At 39.9% G+C, this 12,254-nt stretch overlaps 1 protein-coding gene across 1 annotated transcript in view; it reads left to right on the top strand.

The window, feature by feature from the left end:
• Positions 1-12,254, top strand: part of LEKR1 (leucine, glutamate and lysine rich 1) — a 136,482-nt gene that overhangs the window by 30,756 nt on the left and 93,472 nt on the right. Inside the window, exons 4-5 of the mRNA XM_032805522.1 lie at positions 10,461-10,580; positions 11,516-11,691. Of these exons, the coding sequence (XP_032661413.1) occupies positions 10,461-10,580; positions 11,516-11,691 (296 nt within the window). The remainder of the gene's footprint in view (positions 1-10,460; positions 10,581-11,515; positions 11,692-12,254) is intronic.

The following is a 12,254-nucleotide window of genomic DNA, read 5'->3' as shown; positions in this document are numbered from 1 at the left end:
TTGTTTAATCTGGAAGAGAAGACTGAGGGGACATAATAACAGTTTTCAAGTACATAAAAGGTTTTACAAGGAGGGAGAAAAATGCTCTTAACCTCTGAGGATAGGACAAGAAGCTTAAATGCAGTAAGGGTGGTTTTAGATTGGACATGGAAAAACTTCCTTAACTGTCAGAGTGGTTAAGCACTCAAATAAATTGCCTAGGGAGGTTGTAGAATCTCCATCATTGGAGATTTTTAAGAGCAGGTTAGATAAACACCTGTCAGGGATGGTCTAGGTAATACTTAGTCCTGCCTTGAGTGCAAGGGACTGGACTAGATCAGTGTTTCTCAAAGTCGGTCCACTGCTTGTTCAGGGAAAGCCCCTGGTGGTCTGGGCCGGTTTGTTTACCTGCCACGTCTGCAGGTTTGGCCGATCCCAGCTCCCTACTGTTGGAGTGGAAAATATTTCATCATCATCATGTGATATAAATACATCATCTGTTTTTTCCTCAAATACAGAACAGAATTATTGATTGAAAACTTCTGGATGCAACACTTCTTGAGTTAGGAAATTGTCATATACTTAGAAATTCCAAGAATGTTTTAGTGCTGGAAGCATGAGAACTCCAGTATGTGTCTCTCAAATTGAAGATGCAGATTGTAAAAATCAAATTATCTATTTATTATTATTATTTTATTATTTGAATGACAGTAGTTTCTACAGGCCCCAGTCATGAACTGGGGCCCCGTTGTGGTAGACATTATGCAAACACAGTAATGCAGGCAGGTATACCCACTTCCCAAACCATTCTGCTACTGTACCTCAGCAGTGACTTATGATGGATACCCTGTCATGGCTCCCATAAATGGAAACTGCAAACTATAATTGCATGGAATTCTGTGTGTAGACTAGCAGCTATGTTGAGACCATCAGACTCATTTCATTTGTGATCTGAACTGATTTAAATCCATGTCCCAAGTGGTTAACTGGATATGTCACATAGACTCTGAGAACTTTTAACAAATTTTATGTACTTTTTTTTTACTAAACTTTTTAGAATGTACACATGGTAACATGTCTTGTTTTCTTTTACTATTTTGCTTTTTAATATGGAGACATTTATTAAAAATAATATACTTTATATGCAGAACAAAATTACTCACTGCATGGAAATGAAAGGGAAAAAACAATGAATTTGAACTTTACATGAAGTAATGAGATTTTCATTACTGATAAAAATAACGACATTGTATGCTAGCACAGTTGAATCCTACTGTGCGGCATCATTTGATTTACATTTGCAAACCTGTGGGAAAGGATGGTAACAGGAGTAGGTGACTGAACAAAGATTATTAAATTCATCATTTGTGTGTGAATTCTTTTGCTCTAAGCTTGAGTATATTTATTTGACTATTTTGTATTTGTTTTTTAACTTTGATTTAATACTTTACAAGTAGAAATCTTTTGAATGTCTCAGTTATTTTTATTTTCTGTGAAGTAATGGACATAATAAGACATCTGAAAAAAGCTTTGAGGATTTTTAAATGAGAAACAAACATATTTCATATTATATGGGTCCAGTCTTGCATCCCTTAGTTAGGCAAAAATCCCATTGAAATCAGTTTGAGTTTTGCATGAGAGAGGTCAGTAAATTCAGATCTTTTAGCAGGACCAGCCCTATATATTTTTAAACAGTGTTAGAATCTTCTAAGGGTGTCGATTTCTTCAGTTCTCATCTTCCTTCACTTCCTCAAGATGAGACTGTCTCTCTCACCTCATCAATCTTATAAAAAAAGAAACATTTTTTGTTAGTGTCTCATGATCCTACTACTACAGAGGCCAAGTGATAAGGGGCATCATGAGCAACTGTGCTGTTCTCATGTCTCTTGTACCCTTCTGCCCTTTAATATTTTCTGTGCAAATGCAATTTCTTGTAGATACATTTTTCAATATATATATATTTTTTTAGCTAAAGAAGTGTTCTTTGTTTATGAATAGCTTCAAGTCAGAGCACAAGCAGGATTTAGATCAGTGGTTCTCAAACTGTGGGTCAGGACCCCAAAGTGGGGCTTTGGCTCTGGCCCCCCACGCTGTGGGGATGGGACTCAGGAAGACTCAGGCTTCAGTCCTCCTCTCCTGGGATCATGTCATAATTTTACTTTGTCAGAAGGGGGTCGCAATGCAATGAAGTTTGAAAACCCCTGAATTAGATGTAACTGAACTGGTTATTACTTTCTGCATAGCACACCCTCTTGACTCGAGTCACATGACTATCTGAGTACAGCAAAAGCACAGTCTTAAATTACTCTGTTAGTTTTCTCTTTTTTTAAGAAACTTGTAACAATAGATATTTGTGAAGCTGTTTTTATAGTTACACCAGTTACACACAGCATGTAAGATTAAGAGTGAAAGATTTGTTGCTTGCCATTTGTCTGAATATTTATGATCTACTGAGGATATAGAATTTTAAAAACCTACTGTCATCTCATGGAAAAATGGATAAAATGTTATTCAGTCTGTTTCCTGCCCGCCGTCCTCCATGTTTATTAGGACAAGAGCAGTAAAAAAGCATCTTTAATTTCTTTGTAGTTCATCTATTTTTATTTCTATTGCTTATTCCTTCCTTGAATTGTAATCATTTGCTTGTGGCATCATAATTAGTTGGTATGGAGATTATTCTGGGTTATGATTTCTTATTTCATGACCAGTATTTACATTCTTTGAGATACCATGTAAGACCTCATTGTGCCATCCTTATTCAAGCAGAATAGGAAACTTCAGTGGAACTTTTGTGTGATTGAGGGCATGCAGGATAGAGCTTCGCTCAAAATTGAACAAGTCTGGCCAGTAATTGACAGACTCCCTCTTCTAGTTCTAATAATACCAGCCCAGTGTATGACTTCACTGCAGGTCAGTAAGGAATATCATTTTTCACAGTCTCGTATAGGCAAGAAAAATAATTGTCTAAATGAGAGATACTTGTAAAGGATGGTCCTTTGGGCATTCAGCTAAAACTGATAGCTTTACTGAAACCTAAAGATGGAATCAGTAGCCATACGGAATAGATTATAAATTCAAAGGGCATTTGTTGGAAAAGAATATTTAAAGCTAAACAGAAATAGGATTTTTAAAGGAAAGCTACTTGCTGGTGTTAACAAGTCAAGCTAAATATCCAATAAAACATGCTTAGCAGGTATCTGTGCACATTTCCAGGGCAGTGAGGGGAGATTTCCACAGTTCGAGGCTGTGTTGCAACTGTCTCTGAGTAAATAAACCTTAGTTTCCAGCATAGTTAGTCTAGGTCTTTTCATGAGCAATAAATTTCATTGAAAGATAAATAAAATATATAAAAGTCCTTCCTGTCACCTGAGTACTGAACTAAAGTGTGTCAAAGAATGTAATCTCCTTTTCAATCTGAAATAAACTAAGCAGATGCCAATATTATTCACACCCTGGAGAGCAGAGGCAGTGAGCTTCATGTTTGCTTTTTGAATAGATTAGCGTTCTCGTCCTGCTCTGGTTTCTCCCTGTCTTTCCTGTATAAAAATTAATAAATACTGAATTCTTTCTAGTGCAGAAACAACAAGGAGTCCTTGTGGCACCTTGGAGACTAATAAATTTGAGCATAAACTTTCATGGGCTAAAACCCACTTCATCAGATGCATAGAGTGGAAAATACAGTAGGCAGGTATAAATACACAGCAAATGGAAAGATAGGAGTTGCTTTACCAAGTGGGGGTTCAGTGCTAACAAGCCAATTCAATTAAGGTAGAAGTGGCCTATTCTCAACAGTTGACAAGAAGGGGTGAATACCAAGGGAGGGAAAATCACTTTTGTAGTGCTAATGAGTTCAGTGTAATCAAGGTGGCCCATTTCAAACAGTTGACAAGAAGTTGTGAGTATCAGCAGAGGTGAAATTACTTTTTGTAGTGACTCATCCACTCCCAATCTTTATTCAGACCTAATTTGATGGTGTCTCAGTTTGCAAATTTAATCTCATTCTTCAGTTTCTCTTGGAGTCTGTTTTTGAAGTTTTTTTGTTGAAGAATTGCCACTTTTAGGTCTGTTATTGAGTGTCCAGGGAGATTGAATTGTTCTCTTACTGGTTTTTGAATGTTATAATTCTTGATGTCTGATTTGTGTCCATTTATTCGTTTGCATAGAGACTGTCTGGTTTGGCCATTGTACATGGCAGAGGGGCATTGTTGGCATACGATGGCATATATCACATTGGTAGATGTGCAGGTGAACGAGCCCCTGATGGTGTGGCTGATGTGGTTAGGTCCTATTCTGCTGAGCTGCATTGGCTGCAACTTGTATATATGGACAAGAGAATTGTTAGTGGATCTGCTCCCTACAGATACAGATACAGATTCAGCTCACAAGTAAATAGGGATGTTTGCCAAAGATACTCTTTTCACAAAGTAAAAAGACTTAAAGTTTTGCTTTGTGCTGGAATGTACCTGGATAATTGATTTAATTGCTACATTCTTTCTGCTTAGCACTGAAAGCTTTATATCATTGGAGTCCATAAGCAAAATGTTTTATAACTGGAGCCTTTGATCTTTGGAAGTGCTTAATTGGAAGCCAGATTGTGAGTCTCTTACTTATGCAAGTGGTACTAGTGGTAATGAAGTTAATGAAACTACTCATGTAACTGCTCAACAATGTGAGTAAGGGGCTCACAATCTGGTATATGTTGAGAATCCCTTGCTGAAGAATTAGTATTTTTCAGGACAAAAACAAAACCCTCATATGTGTTTTGTACAGTTCCTAGTGCACTAGGTCCTTACTGGGCTTTTGGATGCTACTGTAATAAAAATGAATAATAATAATAAAACAAGAAAAAATCAGTCCCTGTATTGCTGTATTAGTTTAGGTAAACCCACCATGAAATACCCAGTGCACAAGTAGCTGTGTCACCCCTGCCCTCTAACATAGGGTGCCCTTTACGCTGCTTTGCTGTGGTTGCCTCCACTCCTGGACTGCTTGCAAACAGTCTAGAGCATGTAAGTCGCTCCCAGATATGGCTGTGTGCACTTATGGCCTGCCAGTCACACCAAGGCTTTTACCAGCCTGAATTATACTGAAAGGTGACCCCAACACACTCCCAGTCCCAGATTTCCCCCCAGAAATATATGTTTTTATCAATAGAAATGATATGCACAAATCCTGCTATCCCAAATGGAGTTTTCTCCAAACACTTCAATTCAAACACACTGGTCTAGATAAAAGAATAAAACAAGTATATTAACTACAAAAAGATAGGTTTTAAGTAAATACAAGTAATGAGGCATAAAATCATAAATGGTTACAAGAAAAATTAAGATGAAACACAACTAGTACCTAATTTAACAAAGTATGTTAAATTCAAAGTAAAGTTTTTCTCATCTCATGCTCTCAAGAGTTTTACTGGCCAAACTTCTTAGACCAGACACCCTTCTTCTGTTGAATAGCTGCTTCCTTTGCTCTTTCTGGTGCAGTGAATTGATGAACAGAGCAAGAGTGAGAAGGAGTACTACCTTGGGGCATTTTTATAGTGTCAGTCCCCTCTTAGAAAACATTGCCAGCTGAGATTCGGGAGACAAAAAGTCTTTGTGGACGGGAACTGTTTCTTTGCTAAACTGTGTATTCTGTTCTTAGTCAAAGCTCTCCAGCTTTATTCTGAATGAAGGGTGGCTTTTACACCAACCAGTTTCATTGAAGTTTCACCCAACTCCCAGCATAACAATAACATTAATTTGTATGAGTGCATTTGAATCTTTTCTCCATCCTGGATGATGATTATAGAAATACTTTGTCTTGCAAGCTGGGAAATGATGATTTTCAATATTTTGTTACTTGTTATACACAGTCTTTCTTGCTCACACTCCTGCCTGGACTCTGCTAAACTCCATATCAGAATTTATTTTCATGCAGGAGCTTCATAATGAAAACAAAAGCCCTAGATTAAGGTGTGGAAGTGTAAATGTGTTAAAATACCCAGTTCCAGGTCCAGTGACCTTTTCTGTGCTCTGATTACTCCCTTACAATTTATATAGAATTCAAGGGTGGCACTTGATCACGAGACAATTATAGCATTTAAAATGTATAAGGGCCTAATGCTGCCCACAGTTACACAATGCAACCTCATTGACTTCAGTTAAATGGCACAAAGTCAGGCTAGAATTTGTCCTGATTCTTTTCATTTTCTTCTTCACTGCTAGTGTGGTGAAGTTCATATCCATTGTGGCCAGAGAGAGGTGAGATGGAAATGAGACCTCACAATATGCCACTGATCAGCTCGCTATGTCTCACCAGCCACTGTCTGTGATGGAGTGGCTTGAACTATTTTGGCCTGGAGGCTTCATATCAGGCTTGGAATCACTTCACAGCTACTTCTCAGCTTGTGTGGTGGAAGATTCCTCTTGCCTTAAAAGTGACTTGCAAAGCTTTTTTGAATTTGTTCACTTCTTCAGCTTATGAGGCTGATGGGCTCTGAAGAGCCACTGCTGATTTATATATTTCTATCAAAGCCCTTGCTTTTTATGATTTTTTTAAATTAAAAAATATTGGCTCTGGCCTCTTCTCACAGAAACACAAGAGTGAGGGGCTCATCCTACTGTGACCTCATTGCTATTTGCATGCCAAGCACTTGCAAAGAAAATTCCCCTTTCTTACACAGGTTTCGGTGTGGCAGCCATGTTAGTCTGTATCAGCAAAAACCATGAGGAGTCCTTGTGGCACCTTAGAGACTAACAAATTTATTTGGGCACACTCTCTGAACATATTGCTCCATTATCTTGGCTACAGCTGTCACATTGCTGCCTCTCACCGTAGAGCTGGAGAGGGACAAAACTCAGCCTATTTGCAGCTCAGATTATAGTCAGTGATTAACATGTCCTGGGGAATGCTATGTCACACAAAGAGGTGTGTCCAAAAGATACAATTCAGGCCTGGTCTACACCTGAAACTTAGTTAGACCTAGCTTCGTCACTTGGGCTGTGAAAAATTCACATTCTGAGCAATGTAGTTAAGCTGTCCTAAGCCTTGGTATAGACACCATTAGGTTGACAGAAGAATTCCTCCATTGACTTACCTACCCCCTCTTGAGGGGGTAGATTTACTACAGCAGAGGGCGGATTTCATTTATTACAGCTTCTGTCATTGTAGCAATTGTCTACATTACAGTGGCATAGCTGCAGCACTGCAACAGCACTTGTAGCACAGACATAGCTTTGGAAGACAGAAAAATCTGCTTGTCTGGTGCTGTGTAGGGGAGGACGTAAATATGTGACATAGAGAAAGACAAAGTGTAAATGGCATGGTAAGTATAATTGTTTTTCTACATTGTACTAGGGAGGAGTTGTCAAAATCAGTAAAATTATTCTTTGAGAGTTTACTTTGGAGTGAGGGGAATGTGGTTGGTTTCTTTATTAATTTAATTGCCTTTGTGATTTTAACTTTTTAAGCACCTGATTTTGAGTGTGCTGCTCTCCTAAGCAACTTACTATGTCTGCTCATTATTTTGGCCTTCGGTGAACCTTACACAAGTTAATAATACCATGATTTCATTTTGAACAAATATCATTATACTTTCTGTGGCAACATTAAAAAGTTTGATTTTAACAGTATTAGCACTATTCAAATTCTGTGCAGTACTGAATATATAAGGACTAAAGAATGTAATGTAGAGGAGTACTAATATTTATTCTGAGTTGTTAGTAAAAGAGACTGAACATTTTGAAAAAAATATATTTAACAAGTAAGTTGGTTCTGATCTTATAAAAATCAGTCTTTTTTAGACCTATCTAGATGCAAAATGAAGCTGAGGATCCTCCCTTGTGGATCCTGGAAGGTTCTGGAGTGCTAAGATGGTGGCTGTTGCCACAGAGGCAGCTATTCCTTGTCCTCCCCAGGGTATAGGCATAGGAGCTCATAGTGGGGGAGATATGTTGAACCCTTGTGTTTGACACAGTTCCAGCTTGTTGTTTGGGTTTTTTCCTTATTTTCCCCTCTCCACTTTGGTATTATTTATCTCATTTATCATTTCCTCCCTTTATCTCTGCCACTTTTGCCCACTCTAATATCAAATTTTGTTCATGATATTTGGGGAGCACTTCAAGGCTTTTCTTTGGGTTTTTCTTATTCTGTTTCAGATGTATCTTCATTGCCAAAAAAGCTATTGGTTTTTACAGCGAAATAACTAATTCGTGTTCATTGTCTCACTGTAAAATCGTAGCAGCAACAAGGCACAGGCAGTGATGTTTATAACGATGTAGCTAGACAAAGTTAACTCTATATCTCCCACCTGCATATGAGCTCTTTTAAACCTGGTCCACACTACACAGTTTTGTTGACAAAGTTAGGTTTCTTTGACACAACAGTAGAGGAGTATCAGGGCCAGCGCAACCCATTAGGCAACCTAGGCAGTTGCCTAGGACACTAACATTTGGAGGGCGGTGGTCGCCCCAGTCATTGTCGGTATTTTGGGGGCGGGACCGTCTGCTGCCTCTGTCGGGGGCACCATTTAGGGGGCGGGACCTTCTGCCACGTAGGGCACCAAAAAAGCTGGCGGCGCTCCTGAGGAGTATGCACACCAGTGCTCTGCTCACTAATTTAACTTTCCTGCTACGCTGATGTCATAAAACCATCTCAACAAGCGGCATAAAGGTTTTTGCGACAAAGAGCGATGCAGTATCAGTATAGACACTACGCTTGCTTATGTCTCCCTAAGTGACCTCCAGGAGGTGTCTCACAATGCCCATCATGACTACTCTAGTAAGCAGTTTCTACTCCGCTGCACTGCAGCCAGGTACACAGGCATGTGCCCCGTCCCTTTAAAGCCCTGGGAATTTTTGAAATTTCACTTCCTGTTTGCTCAGCCTGCACAGCTCACATTGCATCTTCACAGCTGACCATGCTCGTTACATTACAGCTCACATTGCATCTTCTGCAGCAAATGGGCTAGAGCATGGAGTACACTGGCGTTGCTGAATGTGTTGGGTTTATGGGGAGAGGAGGATGTGCAGTCGCAGCTCCAATCCAGCTGTAGAAACTTTGACACCTACGAGCAGATTTCTCATCTGTGCCATGAGCAGGGGCACAAAAGCGACACACAGCTGTGCCGTGGTAAAATAAAGGAGTTGAGGCAAGAGATACCAACCATCGCTCTGGTGTGGCACCAAAAAACATGCTGCTTCTATCCTTACCAGCGACTCCACCTCCACCACCAAGAGCCCCATGAGAGCTTTAGGGGCGACAGGAGGCAGTGGACAGTAGAGAGTAAAGTGGTGGATGAGAAGATCAAGTTGGAGGAGGATGTGGACAGGCGGCAGGCTAGTCCGGTGGCATGGAGAGTCAGGATGTCTTTTTGACTCCAGAGGAGTCTAGATAGTCCCAGCTCTGGCTCTGGCATGTCTGAAGCAGAAAAGGGGAGCCCTGGTATCTGCTCATTTTTCTTTGATAGTGCGCAATTACATGAGGTAGGGCTGTCCTTTATTTTGTTACATGGTGCACGTGGGAGAAGGGATAGAGATTAGCAATACCAGGTGCTGTTTGCATCTGCTTTGCATTCCCCTGTGCAGCTATTCAGTGGGGGCTCTGGGGAAAAGTTTGTTAATACACACTTAGATCTCCCAGGAATCCTCCATAGAGATCTCTGGGAAACTTTCCAGCAGATACTCTACAATCCTCAGCTGAAGGTTCCTTGGCAGAGCTGCTATATTTCTTCCTCCATTGTAGGAAACTTTGCCGCACCAATCAGCTATTATTTCTGGAAGAACCAAAGCAGCACACAAGCGAGCAGCATACGGACCAGATCTGAAACTGCATTCATGCAGGAGATGCACCCTTGCATTTCAGCTTTGATTGCCCCTGCCTGTGGAAAACAGTGCCAGTACCCCTTGCACTCCACCCCAGAGACACTTTCTATAATGACAGCTGGACTTACATGCAGCTGTGAGATCCTCATTTCAGAGAGTGCTGCTCACTGTCATGTCCCTTGTAAGAATTGTTAATCAGTGTATTGCTGTTTAATAAAGATTGAGTCTTACAAAGACAGTGATTTTTTAATTTGTGATCTACACAGGGTGATTGCCACTGTTTCTTTGAACTTCTGTTGCAATTGCCATATTTGCAGACTACAATTAATGCTCAGGCCAACTTTTAACTGATTACATCTCTTGCCCACAATAGGCAGGACATATAATTCATCTCTCTATATAGTTATAGCTAATCATAACAGTAGCACAGAAATAATCCATAGTCAAGCAAATGCCCCATGCCTTAAAAGTCAGTAGACTTAAGTTCTGCTGAACAGTAAGAGGAAGTACGTTCAGCAGCTGAAGATATTCCACTTAAGCATACCATGTCTCTAGTCCTAAAGAGTATAATTTCTAGCATTAAAAAATTGACACTCAAAACTACTGCAAGAATAGAATCTGTGGATTTTTAGTTGTGCAAATAGTAACACTGTATAACTCTTTTATTTATATTTGTAGAATAAATAACCTAACAGTGCAGTTGAAAGACAAACAAAATGAACTACAAAATCTGAATGAGGCCTTGAGATGCTTCCAAGAAGAGAAGGAAGTTGCATATAAAAAGTTACAATTGTTCAGGTAAGAATTCCTAAAGGGCAATATGGTAGATCTTTCTCCTGTGGAAAAAATTAACAAGACTTGCTTGGTCAAATAAGGGAGAGAGAAATATTTTGATGTGTTGTGAAGACCATGTTAAATGTTTAAACATGCTCAATATATTGAATAATTGTAACATAAAATACAATGGAAGGGAAAGTTATTAGCAATTTTTCTTGGTAAAGCCACAATTTGAAAATATCTTCTGTGACAGACCCAAACCAGTGGGGTACAGGAGTCTGGTAGAGGGCAAATATATTGGTCACTGGATGAGTAGTTTTCTGTTCCCTGAGTGACCAGAGCAGGGGCTGCACTAGAGTAATCAGGAACCTGCTAGATCCAATTAAGGCAGACAGGCTGATTAGAACACCTGCAGCCAATCAAGGCAGGCTAATCAGGGCACCTGGGTTTTAAAAGGAGCTCTCTCCAGTCAGATGGGGAGGAGCCAGAGGAGAGGAAGTGCGTGTGAGGAGCTGGGAGCAAGAGGCACAAGGAGCTGAGAGGGAGAGGGTGTGTTGCTGGAGGACTAAGGAGTACAAGCGTTATCAGACACCAGGAGGAAGGTCCTGTGGTGAGGATAAAGAAGGTGTTTGGAGGAGGCCCTGGGGAAGTAGCCCAAGGAGTTGTAGCTGTCATGCAGCTGTTACAAGAGGCACTATAGATAGCTGCAATCCTCAGGGCCCTGGGCTGGAACCCGGAGTAGAGGACAGATCCGGGTTCCCCCCAAACCTCCCAACTCTTGATCAGACACAGGAGGAGTTGATCCAGACTGTGGGGAAGATCACTGAGGCCAGCAAATCTGCCAATAAGTGCAGGACCCACCAAGGTAGAGGAGGAACTTTGTCACACTTCCCAGACATTTTTATTTGGTTTTTAAAGAAAAGATTGATCTTGTAAATATTTTTCTGTTTTTGCAGAAAAAGATTGGAGAACCATCAGTTAACTCTAAGCAAGACTCTTTCATTACTTTCCTTTATTAGAAGAGAGCTAGGCAGTATTAAAGAAATTGCATCTAATAAGCTAGACAACTGGACCGTACTGAGAGAAGAGATTTTTCTACAAATAAAAACTATAAGCAAAGACACATCGACAGGTAAATCATCAACTTGCAATAATATTTGAGTAGTATATGGTTCGATAGTATTCATCACCATGTATTCTTTGACAGGTTTCCATGCCCTGTTTATGGCTGATGTCCTCTCCTCCTTTTTTGGTCATGTACGCGTTTGGCACGGTCTACCATTTTGAATTTTTGTTATTCTTCTTTTACTTTTGGATGGGAAAGGGTGTGTGCTTGTGTTTTGACATGCTTAACTGGGTTTTGTGAGAATTTTAAAGAAAGGAGTTTTAAAAAAATAAAGATTGGTTAGGTTTATTAAGGAGAGACAGTTTTTAAAAAAGTTTGAAAGAGGGTAAAGAGGTTATGAAAGAAAAGAAAGAGGGAAAAATAAGCACATGGCAAAGAAGAAAGGGCTTTAGAGAAAAAGTAAAGCAACAAGAGAGTCTATGTCACTGAACATGTGCAGAGCAAAGCATCCTACCCCTGGGCTGCCGGTAGTGAAATGATAGCTATTCTGGGTGGTGAGCTTTAGAAGGAAACTATGCTGGAGCAATCAGAAGCTGTTCTACAGCTGCATCATAGAATGCTTTCTTTTG

This window comes from Chelonoidis abingdonii, chromosome 8 (assembly GCF_003597395.2).
Source record: "Chelonoidis abingdonii isolate Lonesome George chromosome 8, CheloAbing_2.0, whole genome shotgun sequence".
Lineage (NCBI taxonomy): Eukaryota > Metazoa > Chordata > Testudines > Testudinidae > Chelonoidis > Chelonoidis abingdonii.
This window is presented reverse-complemented; position numbering and strand designations above follow the sequence as displayed.